General features: G+C 40.5%; 2 protein-coding genes across 2 annotated transcripts in view; one reads left to right on the top strand and one right to left on the bottom strand.

Moving 5' to 3' along the window:
• Nucleotides 1–5,341: 5,341 nt before the first annotated feature.
• nt5dc1 (5'-nucleotidase domain containing 1) overlaps nt 5,342–24,198 on the top strand; it is a 75,201-nt gene continuing 56,344 nt past the window's right edge. Inside the window, exons 1-6 of the mRNA XM_073852916.1 lie at nt 5,342–5,754; nt 6,181–6,272; nt 7,631–7,702; nt 7,866–7,975; nt 8,126–8,205; nt 8,345–8,426. Of these exons, the coding sequence (XP_073709017.1) occupies nt 5,662–5,754; nt 6,181–6,272; nt 7,631–7,702; nt 7,866–7,975; nt 8,126–8,205; nt 8,345–8,426 (529 nt within the window). The 5' untranslated portion in view covers nt 5,342–5,661. The remainder of the gene's footprint in view (nt 5,755–6,180; nt 6,273–7,630; nt 7,703–7,865; nt 7,976–8,125; nt 8,206–8,344; nt 8,427–24,198) is intronic.
• On the bottom strand, nt 8,721–13,217 carry col10a1b (collagen, type X, alpha 1b). Its single transcript, XM_073852915.1, has 3 exons — nt 13,104–13,217; nt 12,622–12,745; nt 8,721–11,117 (listed from the first exon to the last, which is right to left on the bottom strand). The coding sequence occupies exons 2-3, from the start codon at nt 12,728–12,730 to the stop codon at nt 9,247–9,249; spliced, it is 1,980 nt and encodes a 659-aa protein (XP_073709016.1). The 5' UTR covers nt 12,731–12,745; nt 13,104–13,217; the 3' UTR covers nt 8,721–9,246.

Here is a 24,198-nt window from a genome sequence, read left to right as displayed (position 1 = left end):
TTACATTTAAAAAAAAAAAAAAAGAGCAGACCTTTGACAGAAGGGCACTTTAGGCATCTGAGCAAAAGGGGCGGGTGCTCGAGCACCCTCCAAACCCAGCAAACACATTTACGTTGTGGCGACGTCTGTGCAACGTTCCATTTTTATAATGGCAACGTCGCCTTCTACGTGCTCGCAACGTTGTAACAACGTGGGAATGTAAGACGCGAAAAGGCTGTGGCAACGTTGTTCGGCGACATTCATCAACCGTGAGGCGACGTTTTTACTACATGTATTTTTTCATGACAGATTATAAATAAAGCTTTTTTTTTCCCTTGCGTGTTATATACACAGGATGAGTATGTAATACTTTTACAGAATGTTTATTATTAAAAATCGTTCATTGATATTGTTCTTTTTAACTTAACATCGATGAGGCGGACTTTGGACGGGAGAATACGGCGGTCAGGTGATCGTAGTCAGGCAAGGCGGTAGGGAGAAAACAGTCCAAGAAAGATCAACAAATCCAGATGGCAGAGGCAAACGCAGAATCCAGTAGGCAGGCACAAGTCACCAAACACCAGGAATGATATCTGAATACTGAAAGAAATATAGTTCGCATTACACCAAACTCGACCTGAACTAACACTCGGTATGTGAATTATCAGCTATTCTGTTCATCCATTAACAGAAAAAAAAATCTCTCATTGGACACGAGAATTAAAGGATTTGTTAGGATATTTACATATTTATCTGAGAGGTATCAAAAAGCAATACTCACGTCCTGGCTTGAAGAATAATAACGGCCCAACTGTCTGTTCTAATTTAAAAAGCGCTTCGGAACAGTGACGAGTAAATGTCGTACAGTGGTTGTCCAGACAGCCTAAGCACAACTTTCAGAGATGACTCTGAACCGTGGTAGAATGGCAACATTGTGACAACGTAGTAACAACCCGAGGACACAACGTAGAACCAACAACCTTTTAGCCATGTTGTTACAACGTTGCTAAAAGGTTGGCTACGTTGTGGCAACGTTCTGTGTTTGTTGGGAACCCCCCCCCCCCCCAATCCCCGCACCCCCCCTCTGCACGTGCCTGCCTCCAGGGCCCAGTTTGTGCACCCCATGTGTTAACCTATTCCACGCTCTGCTTATTTTAGTTTTCAAGGGTGAATTAAGTATAACAATGCAAGATGCAAATGCACTTGGCACCTCCACCCACTAAGGGGGAGGTGCCAAGTGATGGCACCTTAAGGAATAAGATTCCCTTATCTTAGGGAACCGAGGTTACATCTGTAACTGGAGCGACACAATTCTATGCATGATTTTCAAAAAGATTGAAACTAAAAGACGATGGTGTGCTGCCTATATTGGATCCAACAGTGATGTCCCAACAAAACAGAGTAACTGTTTTCATTACATAATCACTATTGCTTTGTCTCTTTTTACAGTTCATGACCCCTTTAAATTTCAAGGAAAAAAAAAACATTTTTACTGTTCCAATTAGTTATATGGTCCTATGATGTTGACATGTGGCACAGTATAGATAAGTGACCTTATCTGCCTTTGGCTTTATGTATGGTACTCTGTGTTGTCATAATTTCCCATACTTGTGACGCTTCACATTTGATCACTGTCCAATTTGCGATAGGTTCCTGTTTGATGCAGTTGTTGCTCACCAGTGCCCTCTGATGGAACTTATTTGTCATGATCTGGGCTGTGGGGTTTCCCTCAGCCACCTGAGGTCGCTGTTCCCCTTGCACTGCACTTCCCTGATTGTTCACTCCTGTCTTGTCATTAGCACTGATTACACTCACACCTGCTCACTATTATCTGGTCTATAAGAACTCTCATGTCTCACTGCTCATTCTGGCTGCATTGTCTTCTGTGTGGTTTGTTTCTGTGTTACTGATCCCGGCTCTAGACCTTGTTCTTGCTTTGTTCTTTTGAGTTTAAGTTGTGTGTGCCGTGTTGGCCTTGTTTGTGCTTGTTTGTGTTTTGTTTTATTAAATTCTCTTACCTGCATTTGGACCCAGATCTCCTCCTTCCAACGTGACAGAATGCAGCCAGCACAAATGGGTCCAGCGGGGAGGAATTTTTTTTTCAAGGAGGCGGCGTCCCCCCGTTCTGTTCCCGAGACGGCGGGGATGTCCTTCGAGGCGGCGTCAGCAGCTCGTTTCGAGTACATCTACGCCTGCCTGGTGGAGATGGACGCCTATAGGGCCGAGGCTGCGCAGATGCGCCCCTACTTTGCGGCGGGGGCGGAGACGTCCGCTACCTCTGTTCCTGACGCGGCAGCGACCGCTATCTCTGTTCCCGAAGTGCCGGCGACCGCTATCTCCGTTCCTGATGCGGCAGTTACCGCTATCTCCATTCCGGATGTGGCGGCGACCACTATCTCTGTTCCTGACGCGGCAGCGACCGCTATCTCCATTCCTGATGCGGCGGCGACCGTTATCTCTGTTCCTGATGCGGCAGCGACCGCTATCTCTGTTCCCGAAGTGGCGGCGACCGCTATCTCCGTTCCGGACGCGGCGGTGAACGCTCTCTCTGTTCCGGACGCGGCGGTGACCGCTCTCTCTGTTCCTGACGCGGCGGTGACCGCTCTCTCTGTTTCTGGCGCGGCGGTGACCGCTCTCTCTGTTTCTGACGCGGCGGTGACCGCTCTCTCTGTTCCTGACGCGGCGGTGACCGTTCTCTCTTTTCCGGATGCGGCGGTGACCGCTCTCTCTGTTCCGGACGTGGCTGTGACCGCTCTCTCTGTTCCGGACGCGGCGGTGACCGTTTTCTCTGTTTCTGGCACGGCGGTGACCGCTCTCTCTGTTTCTGGCGCGGCGGTGACCGCTCTCTCTGTTTCTGACGCGGCGGTGACCGCTCTCTCTGTTCCTGACGCGGCGGTGACCGCTCTCTCTTTTCCGGATGCGGCGGTAACCGCTCTCTCTGTTCCGGACGTGGCTGTGACCGCTCTCTCTGTTCCGGACGCGGCGGTGACCGCTCTCTCTGTTCCGGACGCGGCGGTGACCGCTCTCTCTGTTCCGGACGCGGCGGTGACCGCTGAGGTTCCTCTGGCGGCGGTGACCGCTGAGGTTCCTCTGGCGGCGAGGCCAGCTCGCGTTCCTCTGGCAACGAGTCCAGCTCGCGTTCCTCTGGCGGCAGTGTCCGCTGATGTTCCTCTGTCGGCGAGGCCAGCTCACGTTCCTCTGTCGGCGAGGCCAGCTCACGTTCCTCTGGCGGCGAGGCCAGCTCACGTTCCTCTGCCGGCGAGGCCAGCTCACGTTCCTCTGGCGGCGGCGTCCGCTGACGGTCCTCTGGCGGCGAGGCCAGCTCACGTTCCTCTGGCGGCGAGGCCAGCTCACGTTCCTCAGGCGGCGGCATCCGCTGACGTTCCTCTGGCGGCGAGGCCAGCTCACGTTCCTCAGGCGGCGGTGTCCGCTGACGTTCCTCTGGCGGCGAGGCCAGCTCACGTTCCTCTTCCTTATCTCAGTTTTGTCACAATATCTTCACCCCACTGACACCTTCTGAAGTTGAACTTAAACCTCTGTATTGTTTTATTACTGTAGCTTTTAGATCTACCCTCCTCACTTGGCTTCCCACACAACAGACTTCACGTCAAACTGTAGTAGCTTTAAGTAATGAAGTTAAGAAATGTAGAATGAATGAAAGAATAATAATTCTTTATTGTTATTGTTGAAAAAAATAGATTAAGGTGACACTTTCAAATAACTTTCATTAATAAATCATTAACACACATTATATAATGCTTAACCACTTATTTTATATTCACATAGCTAGAAATTTGAGATAATGTGTTTAATAGTTTAATAATCAACTTATTCAACATGACCTAATAATTAGCAGATCATTCATGTAAAATGAAATCCTTACAAAAGTCATTAAACTTTTAATTCATATGATCATGCACTTTTTACCAATGATTTTTGAAGATGTTGTTTAGGAGGCTGACACACTCTACTGGCTTAACAGCAGCTCTGCCTTCATGTTTTAACCTGCTGGATAGACCACAATACTTCTTTCCCATCTAAAATACCGGTGTAACGTATCCTGAAAGGAGAACTGGTCAGGCGACTGAGACTGGTTTCACCCAAGGATTTTTTTCCTTCCATTTCTGTCACCTGAGTTTGGGTTCCTTGCCACTGTTGCCTTTGGCTTGTTTACTTGGGATCTGAAAGACTTTTATTATTCAGTAATATTATTGATTTGACAGTACTGACACTATCAGATGACAACAAAACATAATCTGAAATGGGTAACTTTATTTTGAAGGTCCCCCAACAGACATTTTAGTCACTATAAGTAACTTTGTATATTTAAAAAAAAAAAAAATGTAACCCGAAATTAAGGTGAGTAATATAACTGTTGTTTTCTGCTTCACAGCTTAATCTAATTTTTTAATAATTGATGAATTTTGCAACATGGACACTATTAATAAACTGAATCAACGTGAATAATGACACTGTCTTCAATTGCTAATCACTGAATAAAACTTGTTTCATAATTTATGAACTTTACACAGTTATCGAACTGAACTGAACCAACACTTAAATGACTAGAGCTGAATAATGACACTACTGTCTTCAATTGCTTATCTCTGGATTAACTTGTTGCATAATTGATGAACTTTACACAGTTATTGAACTGATTAGAGCTAAATAATGACACTATTGTGTCAAAGTCATATTGTGCTTTATAGCACAATTTTGCATGATTGATTCTGTTACTTTCCTATTTAATACTGTGAACCTGCTTTCTCTGTTAATAAATCACTATTAATTAAAGGTGACTGGACTTGAATTAAGTTTATGGCTCTGTGATTATTTGGTAGGCTATCCGTCTGCTAGCATTATATTACATGCTATTTTGGAAGTAGGTATATATATATATATCCAGGATATCCCAAACTATTTTAAGTTTTAATTTATGTAACTATATGAGACTATTTGTTAATTTTGTAAATATTTTATTTTATGATAAGCTTTTTATGATAATTTATTTGGTACGTTTTATTAACACTGTGAATTGGTGTAAAATAATTTTCTGATATTTGCACACATGGCATTTAAGCTATTTAAGCGTTTGTAGCCACTAGTTATTTTCTTTTGTTTATTTATTTTTGTTAGTTTAGACCGAATAAAGAGAACACAGGCACACATTGCAATCAGTGACTGGAAAACCCACAACATTTTATTCGTGAAAATAATCATTTATTTTGCAGCTTCCCCCAGGCATAACGTTAACTGACAAATGTTCAATAATTAAAAGTGACGTATGCCTGTCCATTTTGTTCGCGTTATTACGGTAACAACACCCGGAAATGCGCGAATATTTAGATATTCCTACGTTCGTGTATGCAAGTATGATTCAAAGATTCGTGTTGTTCATATGCAGTGTTTTAACCGGTACCGTTTTATTTCCGCGTTAAGTGCCGATACACGTTCTGTGGATGACTGCGCTTTTGAAACCGCTTCCGTAGAAACACGGCTTGCGGTCTTTTGTGACATTGTTGTCGCCGCTATCCCACGTGTTGCAGAATAGACAAATACATTGCAGACTCCCGCCACCGAGCGAGCTGCATCGACAGCTTTAAGTAATCGCTGTCACTGCAAGACATTACGATTCTGTAGTCTTCACAGTTCACATCTTCCATTCCTTCTAAAGGCTATACAATGAGCGAACACTTCTCGCTGTCGGATTGTGATGTAATTGGCTTTGATTTGGACCACACGCTCTGTCGATACAATTTGAAGGAGACCTCCAGGGTGAGTCGCACTGGCATCATGCATATCGTGACACAACCGACCTCAAGCGCATAACAGGGCTTACCCCGCGCGAACACTTACGCAATGGGTATGATAAATCATAAGTACATGATTTGTTATGTCTGCTTTACATTACTGGACCTGACGCATAACAGTGTTGATGCGCTAAACTAAATGCTCGATCAATTCAGCAGGCCTTGTGAGAACACATTGAGAATGCGAGAGGTGTGTCTCCATTATCTGTCATTCCAAAAGGACGTGCATGCAAACACCATTTGCGTTGATTTCATTTGACGTGTAGTTTATGTGCAGCCAAATAAAGCCTTACTGTAGCTCGAGGTGAAGCTTCATTAATGGTTAGGCCTGACATATTTATGTCACTCCACTTAGTACTTATATATTTTTCTTTTAACTGTCTGTGTGCAGCTGATCTATGAGAGTTTTGCACGGTACCTGGTGGAACACAAGGGCTATGATAAAGATCTGCTTCATTTAACACCTGCTACTTGGGATTTCTGGTGAGTTTTATTAACAGATATTAACAAAATTATGAGAGTACTTGCATGGAACCAGAATTTTCATGATCAATGCCTATATATTGTCAAAACACACAGATTGATAAATGTTACAAAATACTATATACAAGTACATAGTATATAGTTGTGTGTGTGTGTATGTATTCTTTTTCTTTCATTTTTGCTTTCAAAATATGCAAATTAAAAACAATAGGGCAAATACAATAGAACAAAGATACCAATTAAATAAATGTAAAGGTTTTTTCAGGTACATTAGGTTTATTTAACATGTAGTAAGAAATGTTACAGAAATTGAATAATCAAATGTAAAAATAAAACTCATAATACGCATAATTTTGTTTAAATATAAATTAAGTCTTATTAGAGATGAATACAAAAGTTGTTCAGTCAAGAACAGTGAATGAATTTCTCTTAATTTTGTTGTTTGATTAACATTAAAATACACAGGCCGTAGGTTTGTTGAGGATATATAACCCTGTAGCCCAAGACTGGTTGCCCACTGAAGCTAAGCAGGGCTGAGCCTGGTCAGTACCTGGATGGGAGACCTCCTGGGAAAACTAGGTTGCTGCTGGAAGAGGTGCTAGTGAGGCCAGCAGGGGGTGCTCACCCTGTGGTCTGTGTGGGTCCTAGCACCCCAGTATAGTGACGGGGACACTATACTGCCAAAAAGCACTGTCCTTCAGATGAGACGGTAAACCGAGGTCCTGACTCTCTGTGGTCATTAAAAATCCCCGGATGTCTTTCGAAAAGAGTAGAGATGTGACCTCGGCATCCTGGCCAAATTTGCCCATTAGCCTCTGACCATCATGGCCTCCGAATCATCCCCATATTCCGATTGGTTTCATCACTCTGTCTCCTGTCCACCAGTAAGCTGTGTGGTGGGCGTTCTGGCGCACTATGGCTGCCGTCGCATCATCCAGGTGGATGCTGCACACTGGTGGTGGATGAGGAGAGACCCCTGACACTGTAAAGTGCTTTGAGTGTCTAGAAAAGAGCTATATAAATGTAACGAATTATTATAATATAAGACAATTGAGTATATCATGCATGTGCTACTTTGGAAATTTATGTTTAGCAAAATCTGTAACAATAGACACTTTATACTGTCGTCGCGATATATATCATCCTACTTCCAGTCCTACTTATTAACAAACCGAATCTTGTTTCAAGCAAGTATTCTTATTATTAATACAGATTATTAAAATAGATTAATTGTCAATATATATGAATACATTTGTGTAGGCTGTTAGTTTTATTACAAAGTAATAAGTTGTTATCCTAGTATGAGCCTGTTTGTTTCTCTAGTACACAAACACAGTTGCTTGTTGTCATGTGACCAGTTTTAAAGGTCTTGTGGTGGACCTTGAGGAGGGCAACCTGGTCAAGTTGGCAGAGGATGGTACTGTCTTGCGGTAAGTCAAGTTTTGTATGACTAATGTGCGTGAATTATTTCTGAGCAGTAACTTTTATAGCTCTTTTTTTTAGAAAAAGATTATTGTACATTAGGAAATAACTAAACTTCTTGTAACCTGTTATATTAAGCTGTTAATCTATTTAAAACATATTTATTTTTAGAGCAACTCATGGCACTAAAAACCTTAGTACTGACGACATCATAAAACATTATGGTCCAAAAAGAGAATGGAAGCATTTTAATAGCCTCAATACCTCGTACACAAGATCTGGTAAGGATGTGTTCTTGAGGATAGTTAATTTTATTTTTATTTTATTTTTTTGACAATATGACAAGTGTTATATATATTTAGCATTTGATTGTTAGTTTCAAATAACTGTCATTGCCTAAATATGTGATTTGGTGCATTTATTTGTTGCAGCAAAATACTATTTTTATGACAACTATTTTGACCTCCCTGGGGCTCTTCTCTGTGCCAGAGTGGTAGATATGTTGGATAAGGTAAAATAATAAATCAATGCTTTTCAAAAATGCTAGATTTCTATTGTAGAATTTGTTAATTAGCTTCAAGGTTAATGTTTACTTAAAACAAATGTTGTCATTTGTTAATGTTTTAATTTGTGATTTTTTTTAACCCTAGCAAGGAGCTGAAATCACTTCTGACTTTTGGAAAGACATTGTTGCTGGCATTGACCATAATTACAATACATCTGCATTTCGGGGTATGTAGACATAACCCTCTTATAACTCTCTTATACACTGTTTATAAATAGCATTTCAGAATGTATTTTAATTCTTATAAAAAGTCTAAAGATCTTATGTTTGTTTATCAAACTGGGATAGAACGCAGATTTTGACTTATTTAAATAACATTTTAAATGTTTATGATAAGTTAGTTTTACAAAGTTTGATGTCAGGGTAAGATATCTTTTAGAATGAAAAAGTAAAGGTCTTTGTACTGAGCACTTCCCTTTGGAAAGTATTAACCGTTTACCACAGTCATAAACAAACAGAAGCACTGGCACTAAAACTTTATTTGTGTTGATTATTATAATGCACACCTTGTGAGATATTACAGCATTAAATGAAAAAAACAAAACAAACAAAAAAAAAACATTTTCATTATCATTCACTTTGAAATCCATTTATTTCAAGGCCTGGCTCACTTAATGTCTCCTAAAGAGACTGTGTGTTAACATACTCTGTATTATAAGCATACTAAACACAAGCTCCTTTTGTTAAAATGTGAGCACAGGAAAAAGGCAAACATATAGCACCATTTTAATATGTAACCATCGGTTTAGGCTTTAAGCAAATGCAGTAGGTCCGTTTTCTAATTCTTGAATAATTTTTATTGGTGTTCCATAACAATTATCAAAATATTTCCATACAAATAGGCCTTACGTAAATCAACAAGTCACAAACTTGTTTTCTAAATTAGTCATCCTTTTTCATTCTGCATGACTTGGGGCAATGAGAAAAGGAGTATGAAGGCAGACAATTTTTGAAATAGAAAGACTGAGGTTTTCTTGAGTGTGTTTATCACGTTGAGGCAATCAAGAAGCCAGAGAAAGAACAGTGAACATTATCATCAGCATAAATGCCATTGGATTGGTCATCTGGAACCTGGATGTACACTGTGTCATGGGAATGCAACATGAGGACAGCACTGCCAGACAGCTGGTCAAGAAAACCTTTGTTGTACTCATCATAAGAGAACATGACTGGTTCTCTGTTTTTGTAAAGTGCTACCAATGCATTTGCTCCATTAACATGCATATGGAAAGAAAAGTAGTAAAGTCCTGGAACCTGACAGGTGAATATGCCAGTGCTAGGATCATAGTGATTCTCTCCGTTGTAAACAATCTGGTTGAATACAATTGGTGTTCCAGCATTAGGATAAGCTGTGGTTAGAAGAGCTGTGAATGCTGACATGGGAGCCTTCATCAGCTCGTGACTAACAGGCATTACCATCTCATGAGATTTAATTGGCATACTTTTCTCGTGGTGATAAACAATCTCACCTGGGGGTCCAGGTGGCCCAGGAGGTCCTGCTGGACCTGGAAGACCATCATGACCTCTGGCACCAGGAATACCTGGAGGACCCTGAGGTCCAGAAATTCCTTTGGCTGTGAGCCCTGCTGGACCAGGGGGGCCTGGAAGTCCTGGGTGACCCTTAAGCCCTGGTGGACCAGAAGGTCCTACTGGGCCAGTTGGTCCTCTTGCTCCAGGAATACCATTTTCACCCCTTGCACCTGCTGGCCCTTGATGTCCTGGATGTCCCTTTTCTCCTGGTGGCCCCTTGCTACCTGGGATACCTGGTGCACCAGTAAATCCTGGTTCGCCCTTGGCACCCTGATGCCCCATATGACCCATTGGACCTGGAGGACCTGCTGCACCTGGAACGCCAGATTTTCCTGAGAAGCCTTGTGCACCTTGCTCACCCTTTGCACCTCTTGGGCCTGGTGCTCCGACCAAACCAATGTCACCTTTAGGTCCCTGTGGACCTGCCTCTCCCTGGAATCCCCTTGAACCCTGAGGACCAGGTGGACCTATTGGGCCAATAGCACCTGTCTGACCTGTGTGACCCATTGGTCCTGGTTCTCCCTTTTGGCCTGTTGTACCTGGGGTTCCGGGCACTCCCCGTTCTCCTGGAAGTCCAGATGATCCAGGTTTGCCAGTACCTGGCAGACCTGGAGCGCCTGGCTGTCCTGCTGGTCCTTGAGGACCTTTTTGTCCCATTGACCCAGGCATACCTGGAGCGCCATTTTGGCCTGGTTTTCCTGGTGCTCCTATTCCAGGTGCCCCTGTATGACCCTTTGGTCCTGGTATGCCCATAGGACCTGGTGACCCATCTCTACCTGGCATTCCTGACTTTCCAGGCTCTCCAGGGAATCCATTTGGTCCGGGTTTTCCAACTCCAGGCTGACCTGGCTGACCAGAAGGACCCTGAGGGCCCATTGGACCTGGGCCACCAGGTGCTCCTGGAATACCATGGCCAGGTTCTCCTTTCAGGCCTGGCTGTCCAGGAATTCCAGGATGACCCTTTAGGCCAGGTTCTCCACGTGGACCCATTGCTCCCGGAAGACCGTGTGGTCCAGGCTTTCCAGGAGAAGAAATGCCAGAAGGTCCAGGGCTTCCAGGTGATCCTGGTGCTCCTCTTGCACCTTGAGGTCCCACAGGCCCTGGATGTCCCTTTTCGCCTGGCATTCCAGGTGAACCTGGTTTTCCAGGTGAACCTGGGGTTCCAGGTTTACCAGGTGAGGAGTAGCCTGCTGGACCTGATGGTCCAGGTGGACCAACCGGACCGGGGTGTCCAACGCCATTCTTTCCTGGAATTCCTGGTGGGCCAGGCAGGCCAGGGGGACCCGGTTCACCTGGGGCACCTGGAATACCAGGTTCACCAGCAACAGCTAAAAAATAAGATGAAAATATGTAGTTTTGACAAAACCTTACATAACTTTAAGAACATATGAATATAAATAAGAATTTAATAACAATTATTAAATTGTTTGTAAGACATTCCTTAACATGCACATTTGGCTCTGAAATCTCAGAAATTTGACAAGCAAAATTTTTGTTTGACATTCTTATATAAGAGATTAATCAGATGGTCCATTTACAGTCAGATTGTCAATTATTCATCGCAGTGGTGATTTAGTCACATGTGTAGACCAAAAATAAATATATTAGAATAAATGTTAATTATTTATTTATTAAATATTTAAAATAGATTTAATGTATTAATATGTGTATATATGTGTGCAAGTTTGTAAAATATCCTCAGTGTTACAAAATGCTTAATGATTGTTGATTGTTGCTGGTTAATATAGTGAAACCTGCTGAACACAGACTATCAAGCTGGACCTCACTAGTTAAAAAGGCTTATAACTCGGCCAACCATTGTTACTATTTAAATATCTAGTGTTATGCACACATTTCTGTGAGGGTTGTCTTTAGGGGCAGGGGTAGAGTTAAAATATGTAAGAAAATGTTAACCTGATTAAAAAATATATATGTATATAATATAACGTCTATAAGATTATATTAGTCCTCACTAATATAGTGAACAAACGTGTGTGTTATGATGTTTGTTATTTGTAATACCCTTTGGTTAGAGAATAAGAGACATCCTAAATTGACACTGTAGTCAGCAGCTGGTTGTACTTGAGCTGAATGTTAACTTTTAAATGTGTGCTATGTATGTGTATTATGATGATTATAATGATATAAAATCACCTCCATGAGTATATTTTGGTATAAAATATGCTGTTTACTTTTCATCGTAGGGGCTGCATGGTTTTATTGGATTGTTTGATCATCATAGATAATATAGGGAGTAGCTCTTTTTTCTTTTTGAAAGAGTGCTTGTCCAGAAACTAATGGTATAATTTAACACCAGAGTGTGGTTTATTTTTGTGCATGCCTGTTGTTTAATGTGGGTATCTGTTTTGGAAATTTATCCATTTTCTAAAATACTAAATTGTATATGCTATGGTGTATACCAACTGAAAAGTAATTGGAGTTAACAGAATTTGTAGATATGCACAAGGACACAAGCATGCTTTCTCTTTTTGGTAAAATTAATGTATTTTGTGCATTGCATGCGGTTTTGCAAGAGTTGGATATCTAAAGTGGTGTTTGATAACTGTCTTGACTGATCCAGATCATAGATCCAGATTTGTGTACGTACAAATTATCTGAGTAACTGAGATGCCCTTGTGGCTTTTTTAATTTTCAATCCAGTTAGTTATTTGTACATATGCATGCATTTCTTTGGCAAGTCAAGCTCCCTTAGTGTAGTGCCTCTTAAAGTTGCCCCTGCTCCTGTTGCTCTTGTCTCTATAAATAATATAGAGACATTCCACATGACACAACAGGACAGTGATAAAATCTATGCACAGAAAGTAAACTCACTGTGAGATTTTGTAGGATAAGGCTGTTTCTTCACATGATAGTATCTATCAGGGGTTGCCTCAGCCAGCACCACCAGGAGAAGAACAATGCTTGTTACTCTGAGGTCCATGTTTTGAAGCTAAGCCTGTAAAAAAGTTATGAAATGACAACAATAATGAATAAGTGAGAGAGAAGGACATACATACATATAAGGGCATACATAACATATTCATCTCAATACACTTAAAATGGGCATTATTAACAAGAATGCAATTTAAGTATATCTGCCTAAAGTCCAAAAAAAAAAAAAAACTGACAAAAGCATTGGATGTATGTCTAATCACTTAGAAATTGCATAGTTAATAAATGTGGTCCAGGAACACACTAACACACATATAAAGTAGCATCTAAAAGATCATCTTCTCCAACTCATTCCAGCAATACCACATGCTTCCCCACCAGCATTAAGCTGGAGCAGAGGGCTAAAGAGCAGCTGTACCCACCAGTAGGCTGAAGCTCCACAAGTCAGAGGTGGTCGGCTGCTGTTCCGGCCAATCTGTATGTTTGTAAGTTTCCAGTCAGTCTGTGGAAGTCCTGTTCACAGCAGTGGATTCTGCTATTTATACCAAATTTGCTTCTCCAGCAGCACCCAAAATCTCCCTCCCTCCTTGTGTGATGTCAGTTTTAATGAAGGGTATGGTGTCCATTGTGAGTGCATGGCAGTTCTGCATAATTTGGTAGTTCCCATCATTTTGATCTGTGGTCATGCTTTCTTTTGATCTTTACAGGCAATAATAATAACAGTAGTTATAGTAGTAATGATAATGATCAGCATCATCATCATAATAATAATCAAATAAGAACTTTTTTATTTATTTCTGTTTTCATGCAAGTATTGTGTATATTTTATCAAATTTGAACATTTTTCGGGAAACTTATTCCTCACAGCTGTTTTGTGCAAGAGATGTGGTTTATTTTTAGGCATTTGTTTATTTCTTTTGCCTTCACTCTGTACCTTAACAATTATTTTGTTAGTTTGCATGAAGTATGGTTATTGCAAAATGATTTTTAAAAAGTATACTTTTAAAAAGTACGATAACTGGTTAAAACCTTGTCTGTATTTTCTGTCCTTTTGCGTTTTAGATTTATTTCTATAAAAGCTTTTCAGCTCAGAATATGCATGGCAGTATGGTCAATTCTAATGTGGGACAGCAGAGGGCAGAGTTTAAGTCGTTTTTGTCCTCACATGAGAACTGTTGGGTGCACTAGCCACAGGGGTCATGATTAAAGTTATTTTTAGGATTTTGGTGATAGGAAAGTGTCAGAAAAACACTGGTCAGTTGAAGTTATGTGCTTTAATTATGGTTAATAAATAACTGTCAATTATGTGTTTTAATCATTTTCCCGTGTTTGGATTTTTTTGAGTTTTAAAAAGAGGTTGAACTCGCCAGTAACACCATACAAGTAAACTTTTTTTTTAGTTGTCTTATGATTATTAAACTGGCATATGATGACAATTTTGGTTTGCACCAGTTTGTTTTGACTAGTTTTTAATTATTATTCAGTAAGTTTAAAACTGTGAGTTTGCAACAAAAAGGTTTGCAATTTGGTTTGGTTTTTTTTAGCATCAGATTTAGAAGCTGCTCGGTTTTACAGCCCATAGCTGACCACCAGCAGAACCATGGTCCTCCTGACAACTCCATTTAGTAAATAACAGACTTCAAAAGTTGAAATGTCTCTTTAAGTCAGTTCCTGACACTCTGTCTCCAACCAGTAGAGAATACTGCACAGTGGTGTGCATGATTACTTATTTTGATGCCAATTTTAGTTGTCTTATCAAAATTTAAGCATTCCATTCTAAGAATAATGTATGTTTGTGTGTGTGTGTGTGTGTGTGTGTGTGTGGGTGTGGGTGTGGGTGTGTGTGTGTTTTGCTTGTGTGAATCAATGGAGTGAGTTTGTTTCTATGTATTTGTGTTCCATACTTTTCAGTGGCTGTATTCCAAAAACATATCAAGGATGAAAGTAGCTCCAAACTTGCTGATTTAGGAGGGGAAAAAAATGGGCGTGTCAGTTAGTTGCTTTAAAAGTAGTTGACAGAGCATTTCAATACTAAAACCAGCTCCTAAATAAATTCCTAAAAACATTTGGGGTAGTTCAAGACCAAATCACAAACAATCCTAAAACTGTTGTGGCTTGCAATCTGCCTTGGAACATTTTAGAAACATTTCATAAAACATTTCTTTCAATTTATTTATGTCCTCCTTTTCATGTACAAGTTGGGCATGTAAAAGACTGACAATTAGCTGAACATATACTTGTTTAGTTAGTGACACTTAGCCTACATTGGAAAAACTGTATTTGAACGTGGCAACATTTTTATTTTAAAATCGTTATTTGATTATGACAACATTTTTATTTTTAAAATCTTTATTTGAAAATGGCAACCTGATTCCTCATTCTACAATATTGCTATGATTAAATCAGAGACCCATCCACTATCCGTCACAGAAATGTTTTGTGAATATAGGCCCAGGTCTTTACTGAAAAATACACAGACAATATTATTATTATTATTCATTTTAAAGTTATATTTTTTGAGCTTTTACCCTTTTTTTTAATTGAACAGTATGAGACAGACAGAAAGCTGTATTGTGCTGCCCACAAGGCTATGGCTCTGACCTGAATCAAATTGAATTCCAAACTCATCATGATTTAACCCTTTTTCTGCTGCTTGTGTGGTGATCAAAAATGATTTTGTTTTCCAATTAAATGAATGTACTGTATTTTAATAAAAAAAAATATTATTTGATATTTTGCATTATGGGATTTTATGGTTATAAATTATATTGGTATACTGTTAACCATTTTTTGAACAAAGACCTGAAAATGAAATTTCCAAGTTCAACTGTGTAAATCTTAAAGACTATAGTTTGGTCTCTGTTTAAAAAGACACCTGATAAATGAAATGGTTAGAAAAAAGGAATATATATATATTAGGGCCGGGACTTTAACGCGTTAATTTAGATTAATTAATTACACAAAAATAACGCGTAAAAATTTTTTAACGCATTTTAATCGCACTTAGTTTTGCACCGCGGAACGTTTCTCACTGGATGAGATTCGGCGGACCGATTATACTGGAGCACCAACTAGCGTTCAGACAAGCTGCGTCCATCCTAAATAGTATTGTATGTCCCAAATCGTAGTATGTTTAAAAAAGTATTCCAAAGATTCCCGGATGGTCTACTACTTAACGATCAATGCACACTCTTAACGGCTAATATTGCCCGCAACACACTGCGCCGTGAACAAGGATTCGATTAGAACTACAAACACGCATAAAAAGTGTTAAAAAACTACAAACATGGAGGATATGCGCAACCAACGGACAGGTAGAGAAAGGGGTTTGAGTGATAAATAATCAGTGTGTAACCTGATAAAAAATATTTTTAAATGTTATCCGTGTTATATTCCATGTGCAGCAACATTTATAATCATAGGTTTGGTCATTAACGTTTAAATGCATAATAAAGCAAACACAAGAGCAGAGTTCTCGGCATGAAAGACTCGTTAAAGAACGTGCCTCTTAATTTCTCTCTAATACGGTAGGAAATTAAATTAAACTAAATGTAGATAATGTTAATTGTGATGATTGACAGACAGGATTCAGGTAACTAAGCAACAGAGCGTCCGTTAAAGAAGCAGTTATGACGAAGTAGTATGTCCCAAAGCCTGCCTACTATTCTGCTACATTCTCAAAAGTATGTACTTTTCTTCACAAAAAGAGTACATACTTATAGGGCATAGTATAAGTAGGTGAATTGGGACGCAGCAAAACAAATCACAGTGAACATGGACAAAAAAGCTGATGAGACCACTTTGGTTGGCCCTGTGGATGGGAAATTTTGTTATAAAAAAGCAATGGATGGAAGCGTCGATAAGAGCATAGTTGTGTGCAAGCTATGCAACAAGGAATTTGCATATCACCACAGCACATCGAGCCTATTGCTACACTTAATGGCAATATTGCACTGGTCTGTTGGACTTGGTTGAACAAAAATAAACAATATTTTGTTGCTTAAGCTTATGTATTCAGTCATTATTCAATGGTATACTAAAAATCCATGTAAAAATCTTACTTCTCACTGTTCTCAGGTCAAATATTTATATGCGATTAAAATGCGATTAATTTCGATTAATTAATTACAAAGCCTCTAATTAATTAGATTATTTTTTTTAATCGAGTCCCGGCCCTAATATATGTATATTAGTGGTGGGCCGTTATCGGCGTTAACGTGCTGCGTTAACGTGAGACTCATATCGCGCGATAAAAAAAATATCGCCGTTAATCTATTCTCAAAGTTGGGTTGGGAGCTGGGTCTAAACTACGCAAGATATGATGACTTTCACCTTGATATTTTAGCGCGGATGACGTATATCTAGTTGAATTGCACTGTAGGGGGCGAGAACAAGTCTTCAACTTCTGTGAAATGACCACATCAAATGAGACCTGCAGACATGGATGCAGTTATGAAGCCGCTTCAGGGCAGGTGCGTGCGTTGCTAGACCCTTTTTACTGGGGCACGTGCCCCAGTGAAAATCTGCTGTGCCCAAGTAAAATCTCATATTTGAGTTATAATTTACTTTGATAATCCCGAAATAAAGACATTAAACTATATGCAACAACTGAATTGACACTTCTAAAAGCAACGCAGTTTAATGGAAGACTATGCACGCAGAAATCCATGTCCGTGCGCGTCTGTGTATTTTACGGGAACGCGCACGTCGTACAGCCTTTTGCGCAGAAGTACTTGGTAATTGTGTTGTAAATGCAATTGTCAAGCAGTTTGTGATGCATTTTGGAAACAGGAGATGAGCGCCTGGTCTAATGCGCCACCTGGCTTGAGAAACACGTTCTCAAAGACTTACTTTTAGTCATTATTTGGGTAGCACACATATTCTGAATGCAGAATTCAAATTAGCCATTTTAATCTAGATTAATCTAGATTAATTTCAAGATTTAATCTAGATTAATCTAGATTAAAAAAATTAATCTATGCCCACCACTAATATATATATATATATATATATATATATATATATATATATATATATATTAAGAAGTATAAAAGCCATAAATCTAAACAAATTTGAGGTTGGTAAATAGATCCAAGATGGTGGCGTGGTCGTACGCAGCGGCTACTCCGGGTACTAAAAACGGTGTTTTTATGTCTGTTAGTCTCGTCTCCTCGTCTTCAAACAGTCAAACCTCGTTGCAAAATCATCAGTTAAACACTCGCCAGAAACTTCTGGAAATCGGCAATGTGTACAAACACCAGCTCTCGCTCTCACAAACAGACGGCTACTGAGAAGCTGCGAGGCCTCCATCTGCTGCAAAATCTAAACCCTGAGACCACGCCTTCGCCTATTGACGCTACCCGCACAAAGTGGCGGCGCCGGCGCTGCGAGAGAGGACAGAAGCGCGGCAAGCGTGGAGGTATAAGAGCTAGGCTAAGGGCTAACCCCATCAGACCAGCGATTCCATCACTCATGCTCTCTAACGCTCGCTCCCTGGAAAACAAACTGGATTTAATCCAACTTAGTCGGACTACACAGCGTGAGACAAGGGATTGTTGTGTGTTTGTTTTGACTGAAACATGGCTAAACGACAACATACCGGACTCCGCCATTCAGCTGCACGGGCTAACCTGCTACCGAGCAGACAGAGATACAGCACTGTCTGGTAAGACTCGCGGAGGAGGCTTGTGTGTGTACGTTAACAAAGAGTGGTGTAATAATGCTGCTGTAGTGACAAAACACTGTTCATCGCTGGTGGAGTTTATGTTTGTGAAGTGTCGGCCGTTCTATCTGCCGCGGGAGTTCATGGCCATTGTTATTGTCGCGGTCTACATTCCGCCGTGTGCGAACAATAAGGACGCGCTTCGCGAGCTTTACAGCGCCATCAGCGAACAACAAACAAATAACCCGGATGGCTTTTTCATCATAGCCGGAGATTTGAATCACGCAAATTTAAAGACAGTTTTGCCAAAGTTCTACCAACATGTGAACTTTGCAACAAGGGGAAACAACACACTAGACTTTGTTTACACAACAGAGAAAAACGCTTACAAAGCTGAACCCCACCCCCACCTCGGATATTCTGACCATATCTCTGTTATGCTAATCCCAGCATACAAACCACTTCTCAAACTCACCAAACCGGTTCAAAAACAGATCACCGTGTGGCCAGCTGATGCTACATCTGCACTACAGGACTGCTTTCAGTGCACAGACTGGAACATGTTCAGAGAGGCAGCCACCTACAACAACCAAACTGACCTGCACGAGTACACGGAAACTGTGACTGCATACATCAAAAAGTGACTGCAACTGGATCCTGGACTTTTTAACTGGTAGACCTCAGTCAGTGCGTGTCGGCCACAACACCTCGAGCACTATCACACTGAGCACAGGTGCCCCGCAAGACTGTGTGCTCAGCCCACTGCTCTTCACACTGCTGACCCACGACTGTACTGCCAAGTTCAGCTCCAACCATATCATCAAGTTGGCTGATGACACAACTGTGGTAGGTCTCATCAGCAACAATGATGAAACGAACTACAGAGAGGAGGTGGCACAGCTGGCTGAATGGTGTGGTGCAAACAACCTGTCCCTCAATGTGAGTAAGACCAAGGAGGTTGTGAGGGACTTCAGGAGGAACTCTGTAAACCACCCCCCACTGACCATCGACAGCTTGACTGTGGAGAGAGTCAGCAGCACTAAATTCCTGGGGTTGCACATCACAGAAGACCTCACCTGGTCCACCAACACTACATCACTCTCCAAAAAGGCGCAACAGCGGCTCCACTTCCTACGCCAACTTAAAAGAGTGAGCCTCCCTCCACCCATCCTCACTATCTTCTACAGGGGAAACATTGAGAGCGTGCTGACCAGCTGCATCACAGTCTGGTACGGGAACTGCAGTGCTGCTGACCGCAAGACCCTTCAACGGACGGTGAACACAGCTTCTAAAATCATCGGAGCCCCTCTCCCCTCCATCCTGGACATTTTTCTTGCACGATGCTCCAGGAAAGCCACCAGCATTGCGAAGGACCCCACCCATCCCTTCCACAGTGTTTTCCAGCTCTTGCCATCAGGAAGACGGTACCGGAGCATCAGAGCCCGCTCTGCAAGACTGATAAACAGCTTTTTCCCCCAGGCTGTGAGGGCCCTCAATTCCAATCACTTCACCCCCCCTGAACTTTCACCCCGTCCCCCATGAAAACTAAGTGTGCTAGACTCAGGTGAGCGGGCCGAACAAGCCACCTGTGAAAAACACACTTTTTCCCTCTATATGCACCAGACACTTTCTCACAAATACTCCAGGTTACAAAGACTCAACAGATAACCCAAATGTTTACTTATGAATGCACCACAAGCCATATTGCACTACTCATTTCTTTAAGCTTAATATGTCATTTGCACAATATCTTGCACAATATTGTATAGCATTATGTAAAGTACTTGTATAGTCTGTCTCAAGTTATTTGTATAGTCAGCTATTTATAGTATATGTATAGTTTAGATTGCCGTTTCAGTAAGTTAGCTACGTATAGGACTGAACAATTGCTCTTATGTCTAGTGTTGTATGTTATATTTGTTTATTTATGTAGCACCGTGGTCCTGCGAGACACGACATTTCGTTCCACTGTATGTCCACACATGTAGCGGAATGACAATAAATCTTGACTTGACTTGACTTGATATTACAAAAAAACTTTGTTTGGGTACAGTACCAAACGATTCAACTAAATGAAATTCCTTTCCAATTAGTTTTCAATGCAGTCACTTTTGACCTCAAACAGTGCAAGTATTACTATTTTTAAGTAAACTAGTAAACTTTTTTTTCAGAGTTTAACCCTTTTTAAGTCATGTCCATATACATATTTTATTTTGTTCACATAGCATGTGCCAAAACCTTTCTGTATCAGGTTTAATACCTTTCAAAAAAAGAATGGCACCAGATGGTTAAGTGTGCTTTTGCACCCTTCCATGTAAATAAAATGTCTATAAGGGTGTATCTTAAAGCAAATGATAACTTGTTTAAAAACAACACTGTGTTGGGTTTGAGGGTTGTCCACAGACAAAAACTTGCTAATGTGCTAACTAACTAATATGCTGCTTGTATTGCTATCTGAAACTTTTCTGAGACTGACACATGACTACCCATGTGTCAGGAAATGTGCTTTTGCATAAGAAAAGACAAAACTAAAGCTAACTTATATTGTCGGTTTTGGATGAATTATTGCACTTTAATGTGCACTTTAAAGACAAAATCCATAAGTAATAAATGACTCATTGAGTGATAATGCAAATATTAATGTATAAGGCAAGGTTCAAATTTAAATTTTTGATTCAGTTAGTGTGAAAGAACTTGACTGGTCTGCATAAAGCCAAATCCTAATCCCAGCTGACTTTAAAATTCAGATCTTGAGCCAAAAACTCATCACCAAACACCAGTGACATGTACATATGGGTACAATCTTTTTAGACAAATCCAAAACTGTTGCAACAGAGATGGAAATACAATTTTTAAACACATTAATTATTTTTCCGTATATTGGTTGTCACAGTTTTGGAAGTGTTTTTGTTTCTGTTCTAAAGGAGGGGGTGTACTTTTGTCCACGCAGTGCATGTACAAGTCATTGGTTTTTGGTGATGAGTTTTTGGCTCAAGGTCTGCATTTTGAAGTCACACTAGAGGTGTTCAGCTGGGATTAGGACTTGGCTTTCTGCAGACCAGTCAAGTTCTTCCACACTGACTAAATCAATCATTTCTATTTAAACCTTGCCTTATACACGGAGGCATTGTCATGTTAGAATAGAAAAGGGTCCTGTACAAACTGTTGCTGTGAAATTAGAAGCACACAATTCCCTGGAATATCATTATATGCTTAAACTTTAAGATTTGTACTCATGGAAATGACTACCATAGTCAAACCTGTTCATTAGAAGGGCAATGTAGTGTATGTTTGTTATTCTGATCTTTTAGTGATTTATCATGATAATCATAAATACACTTAGAAATGGACAGTTTCTGCTAGTAGTTTAATATCACATATAGTTCTCAAATCAGCTTAATTTGTTTTGCTGAGCATTTTTCTTTTTTCTATTTTTTATTTATTAAATAGCAGCATAGTAGGTGGTTAAAAGTCAAAGCATAAGTTGGTAGCATCTTTATCGGCTACAGTAAGCTGTGAATTATCGGTTATCTGTATCAGCCCTGAAATTACATATTGGTGACTATTAATATGAAAACTTTGACAGTGAAATCTCTTACTTTGTGTCTGATTCAAGAACCAGAAGCAAACCAGAGAGTGTTCCCATAATGAGTTCTGCTGTGGTTTTAACCAGAGCCCTCAGGAGTTTGGGTTTTGCTGTCTGGTGAGGTAATCTACCTCCTCTATGATGTGGTCTTCCACTGTGCTTCTGTCTTGAGTGGAGAGGTGGCGCTGGAAAAACTTAACACTCATTTACAGAGCTCCTATATATAGTAAAATACACTACTGTCGCTTTCCATATGTGATACCATATGTTTGCTACGTTGAATCCCAACAGTTGCGTAGATACGTTTGTTTTCAAACCCATTGTCTAACTATTATTCCAGATTTATACAACAAAACCAGAAATGCGTCAAACCAGTAGACTGTGCATATAGAAATGTCTTGTATAAAATGATCTCATAAACCATTTGTTACAAGCACAGAAAACAAACAGATAAACTCATGATTTCAAAATTCACAAATCACAAGAAAGTCAATGAAGCACAAGGTGTACAGTCGTGGCCAAAAGTTTTGAGAATGACACAAATACAAGTTTTCACAAAGTTTGCTGCTCAACTGCTTTTAGATCTTTGTTTCAGTTGTTTCTGTGATGTACTGAAATATAATTACAAGCACTTCATACGTTTCAAAGGCTTTTATCGACAATTACATGACATTTATGCAAAGAGTCAGTATTTGCAGTGTTGGCCCTTCTTTTTCAGGACCTCTGCAATTCGACTGGGCATGCTCTCAATCAACTTCTGGGCCAAATCCTGACTGATAGCAACCCATTCTTTCATAATCACTTCTTGGAGTTTCTCAGAATTAGTGGGTTTTTGTTTGTCCACCCGCCTCTTGAGGATTGACCACAAGTTTTAAGATCTGGGGAGTTTCCAGGCCATGGACCCAAAATGTCAACGTTTTGGTCCCCGAGCCACTTAGTTATCACTTATGCCTTATGGCACGGTGCTCCATCGTGCTGGAAAATGCATTGTTCTTCACCAAACTGTTGTTGGAAGAAGTTGCTGTTGGAGGGTGTTTTGGTACCATTCTTTATTCATGGCTGTGTTTTTGGGCAAAATTGTGAGTGAGCTCACTCCCTTGGATAACACATGAATGGTCTCAGGATGCTTTACTGTTGGCATGACACAGAACTGATGGTAGCGCTCACCTTTTCTTCTCCGGACAAGCCTTTTTCCAGATGCCCCAAACAATCAGAAAGAGGCTTCATCGGAGAATATGACTTTGAAGTCCATTCGCCATTCTTTTTGCAGAAGATCAATCTGTCCCTAATGTTTTTTTTTGGAGAGAAGTGGCTTCTTTGCTGCCCTTCTTGACACCAGGCCATCTTCCAAAAGTCTTCGCCTCACTGTGCGTGCAGATGCGCTCACACCTGCCTGCTGCCATTCCTGAGCAAGCTCTGCACTGGTGGCACTCCGATCCTGCAGCTGAATCCTCTTTAGGAGACGATCCTGGCGCTTGCTGGACTTTCTTGGATGACCTGAAGCCTTCTTAACAATGCAGTGGAAAGTTTTTTTCGGGATTAAGTTCATTTTCATGGCAAAGAAGGACTATGCAATTCATCTGATCACTCTTCATAACATTCTGGAGTATATGCAAATTGCTATTATAAAAACTTAAGCAGCAACTTTTCCAATTTCCAAAATTTATGTAATTCTCAAAACTTTTGGCCACGACTGTACATGCAGTGTACTATATGATTTATGAATATATGTTTTTGTCTTATGTTACGTTATCTGGTATGTGGAAAAACTGTTCATGTCAACATGGTTAAATAGAAGCTGGGAGGGGGTGGGGTGGATCGTATGTTGTTAGTACAGTAACTGTACCAAGATTAGGCAGAACAGAAGTAAAAGGGTACACCTGGCACCAGGCCCCATTGCCCCAAGATCACTAATGCTCCTAATGAATGGGAGGGGAAAAAATCCCCTGTTGTATGAGTGAAGGTAGGACAAGCTGAAAATTATTTATCAGGTTTGGTATACTATTGGCCACTAGTTTTTAAAAAAATGTAATGCATACTGATGGAAGGAATGCAATTTTCACTTTTAGACATGTCTCTAGACTTGTTTATTTGTTCATTCATTTGTTTAAAAAGAGGTGGCTGGCTTTTTTTAGAGTGCTTACCAGATGATGCCTAGAGAAAAGAAAGCATAATGAAAGGCTAATGTGTTGTGGAAAAGGTAAAGATAGATAGATGTATATAAATGTAACATTTTAATAAACCCACTGTGCCACTAAGAGTCATTTGT

Source organism: Garra rufa, chromosome 13, assembly GCF_049309525.1.
Source record: "Garra rufa chromosome 13, GarRuf1.0, whole genome shotgun sequence".
Taxonomy (NCBI): domain Eukaryota; kingdom Metazoa; phylum Chordata; class Actinopteri; order Cypriniformes; family Cyprinidae; genus Garra; species Garra rufa.
Note: the sequence above shows the minus strand (reverse complement) of the source record. Positions and strands in the feature narration are given on the sequence as shown.

What these genes read in the sequence shown, in the direction of transcription:
- col10a1b (XM_073852915.1), bottom strand. Translation starts at nt 12,730, where the DNA reads ATGGACCTCAGAGTAACAAGCATTGTTCTTCTCCTGGTGGTGCTGGCT. An exon ending in TTATCCTACAAAATCTCACA is followed by an intron (nt 11,118 to 12,621) that starts GTGAGTTTACTT and finishes CTTATTTTTTAG; the next exon opens with CTGTTGCTGGTGAACCTGGT.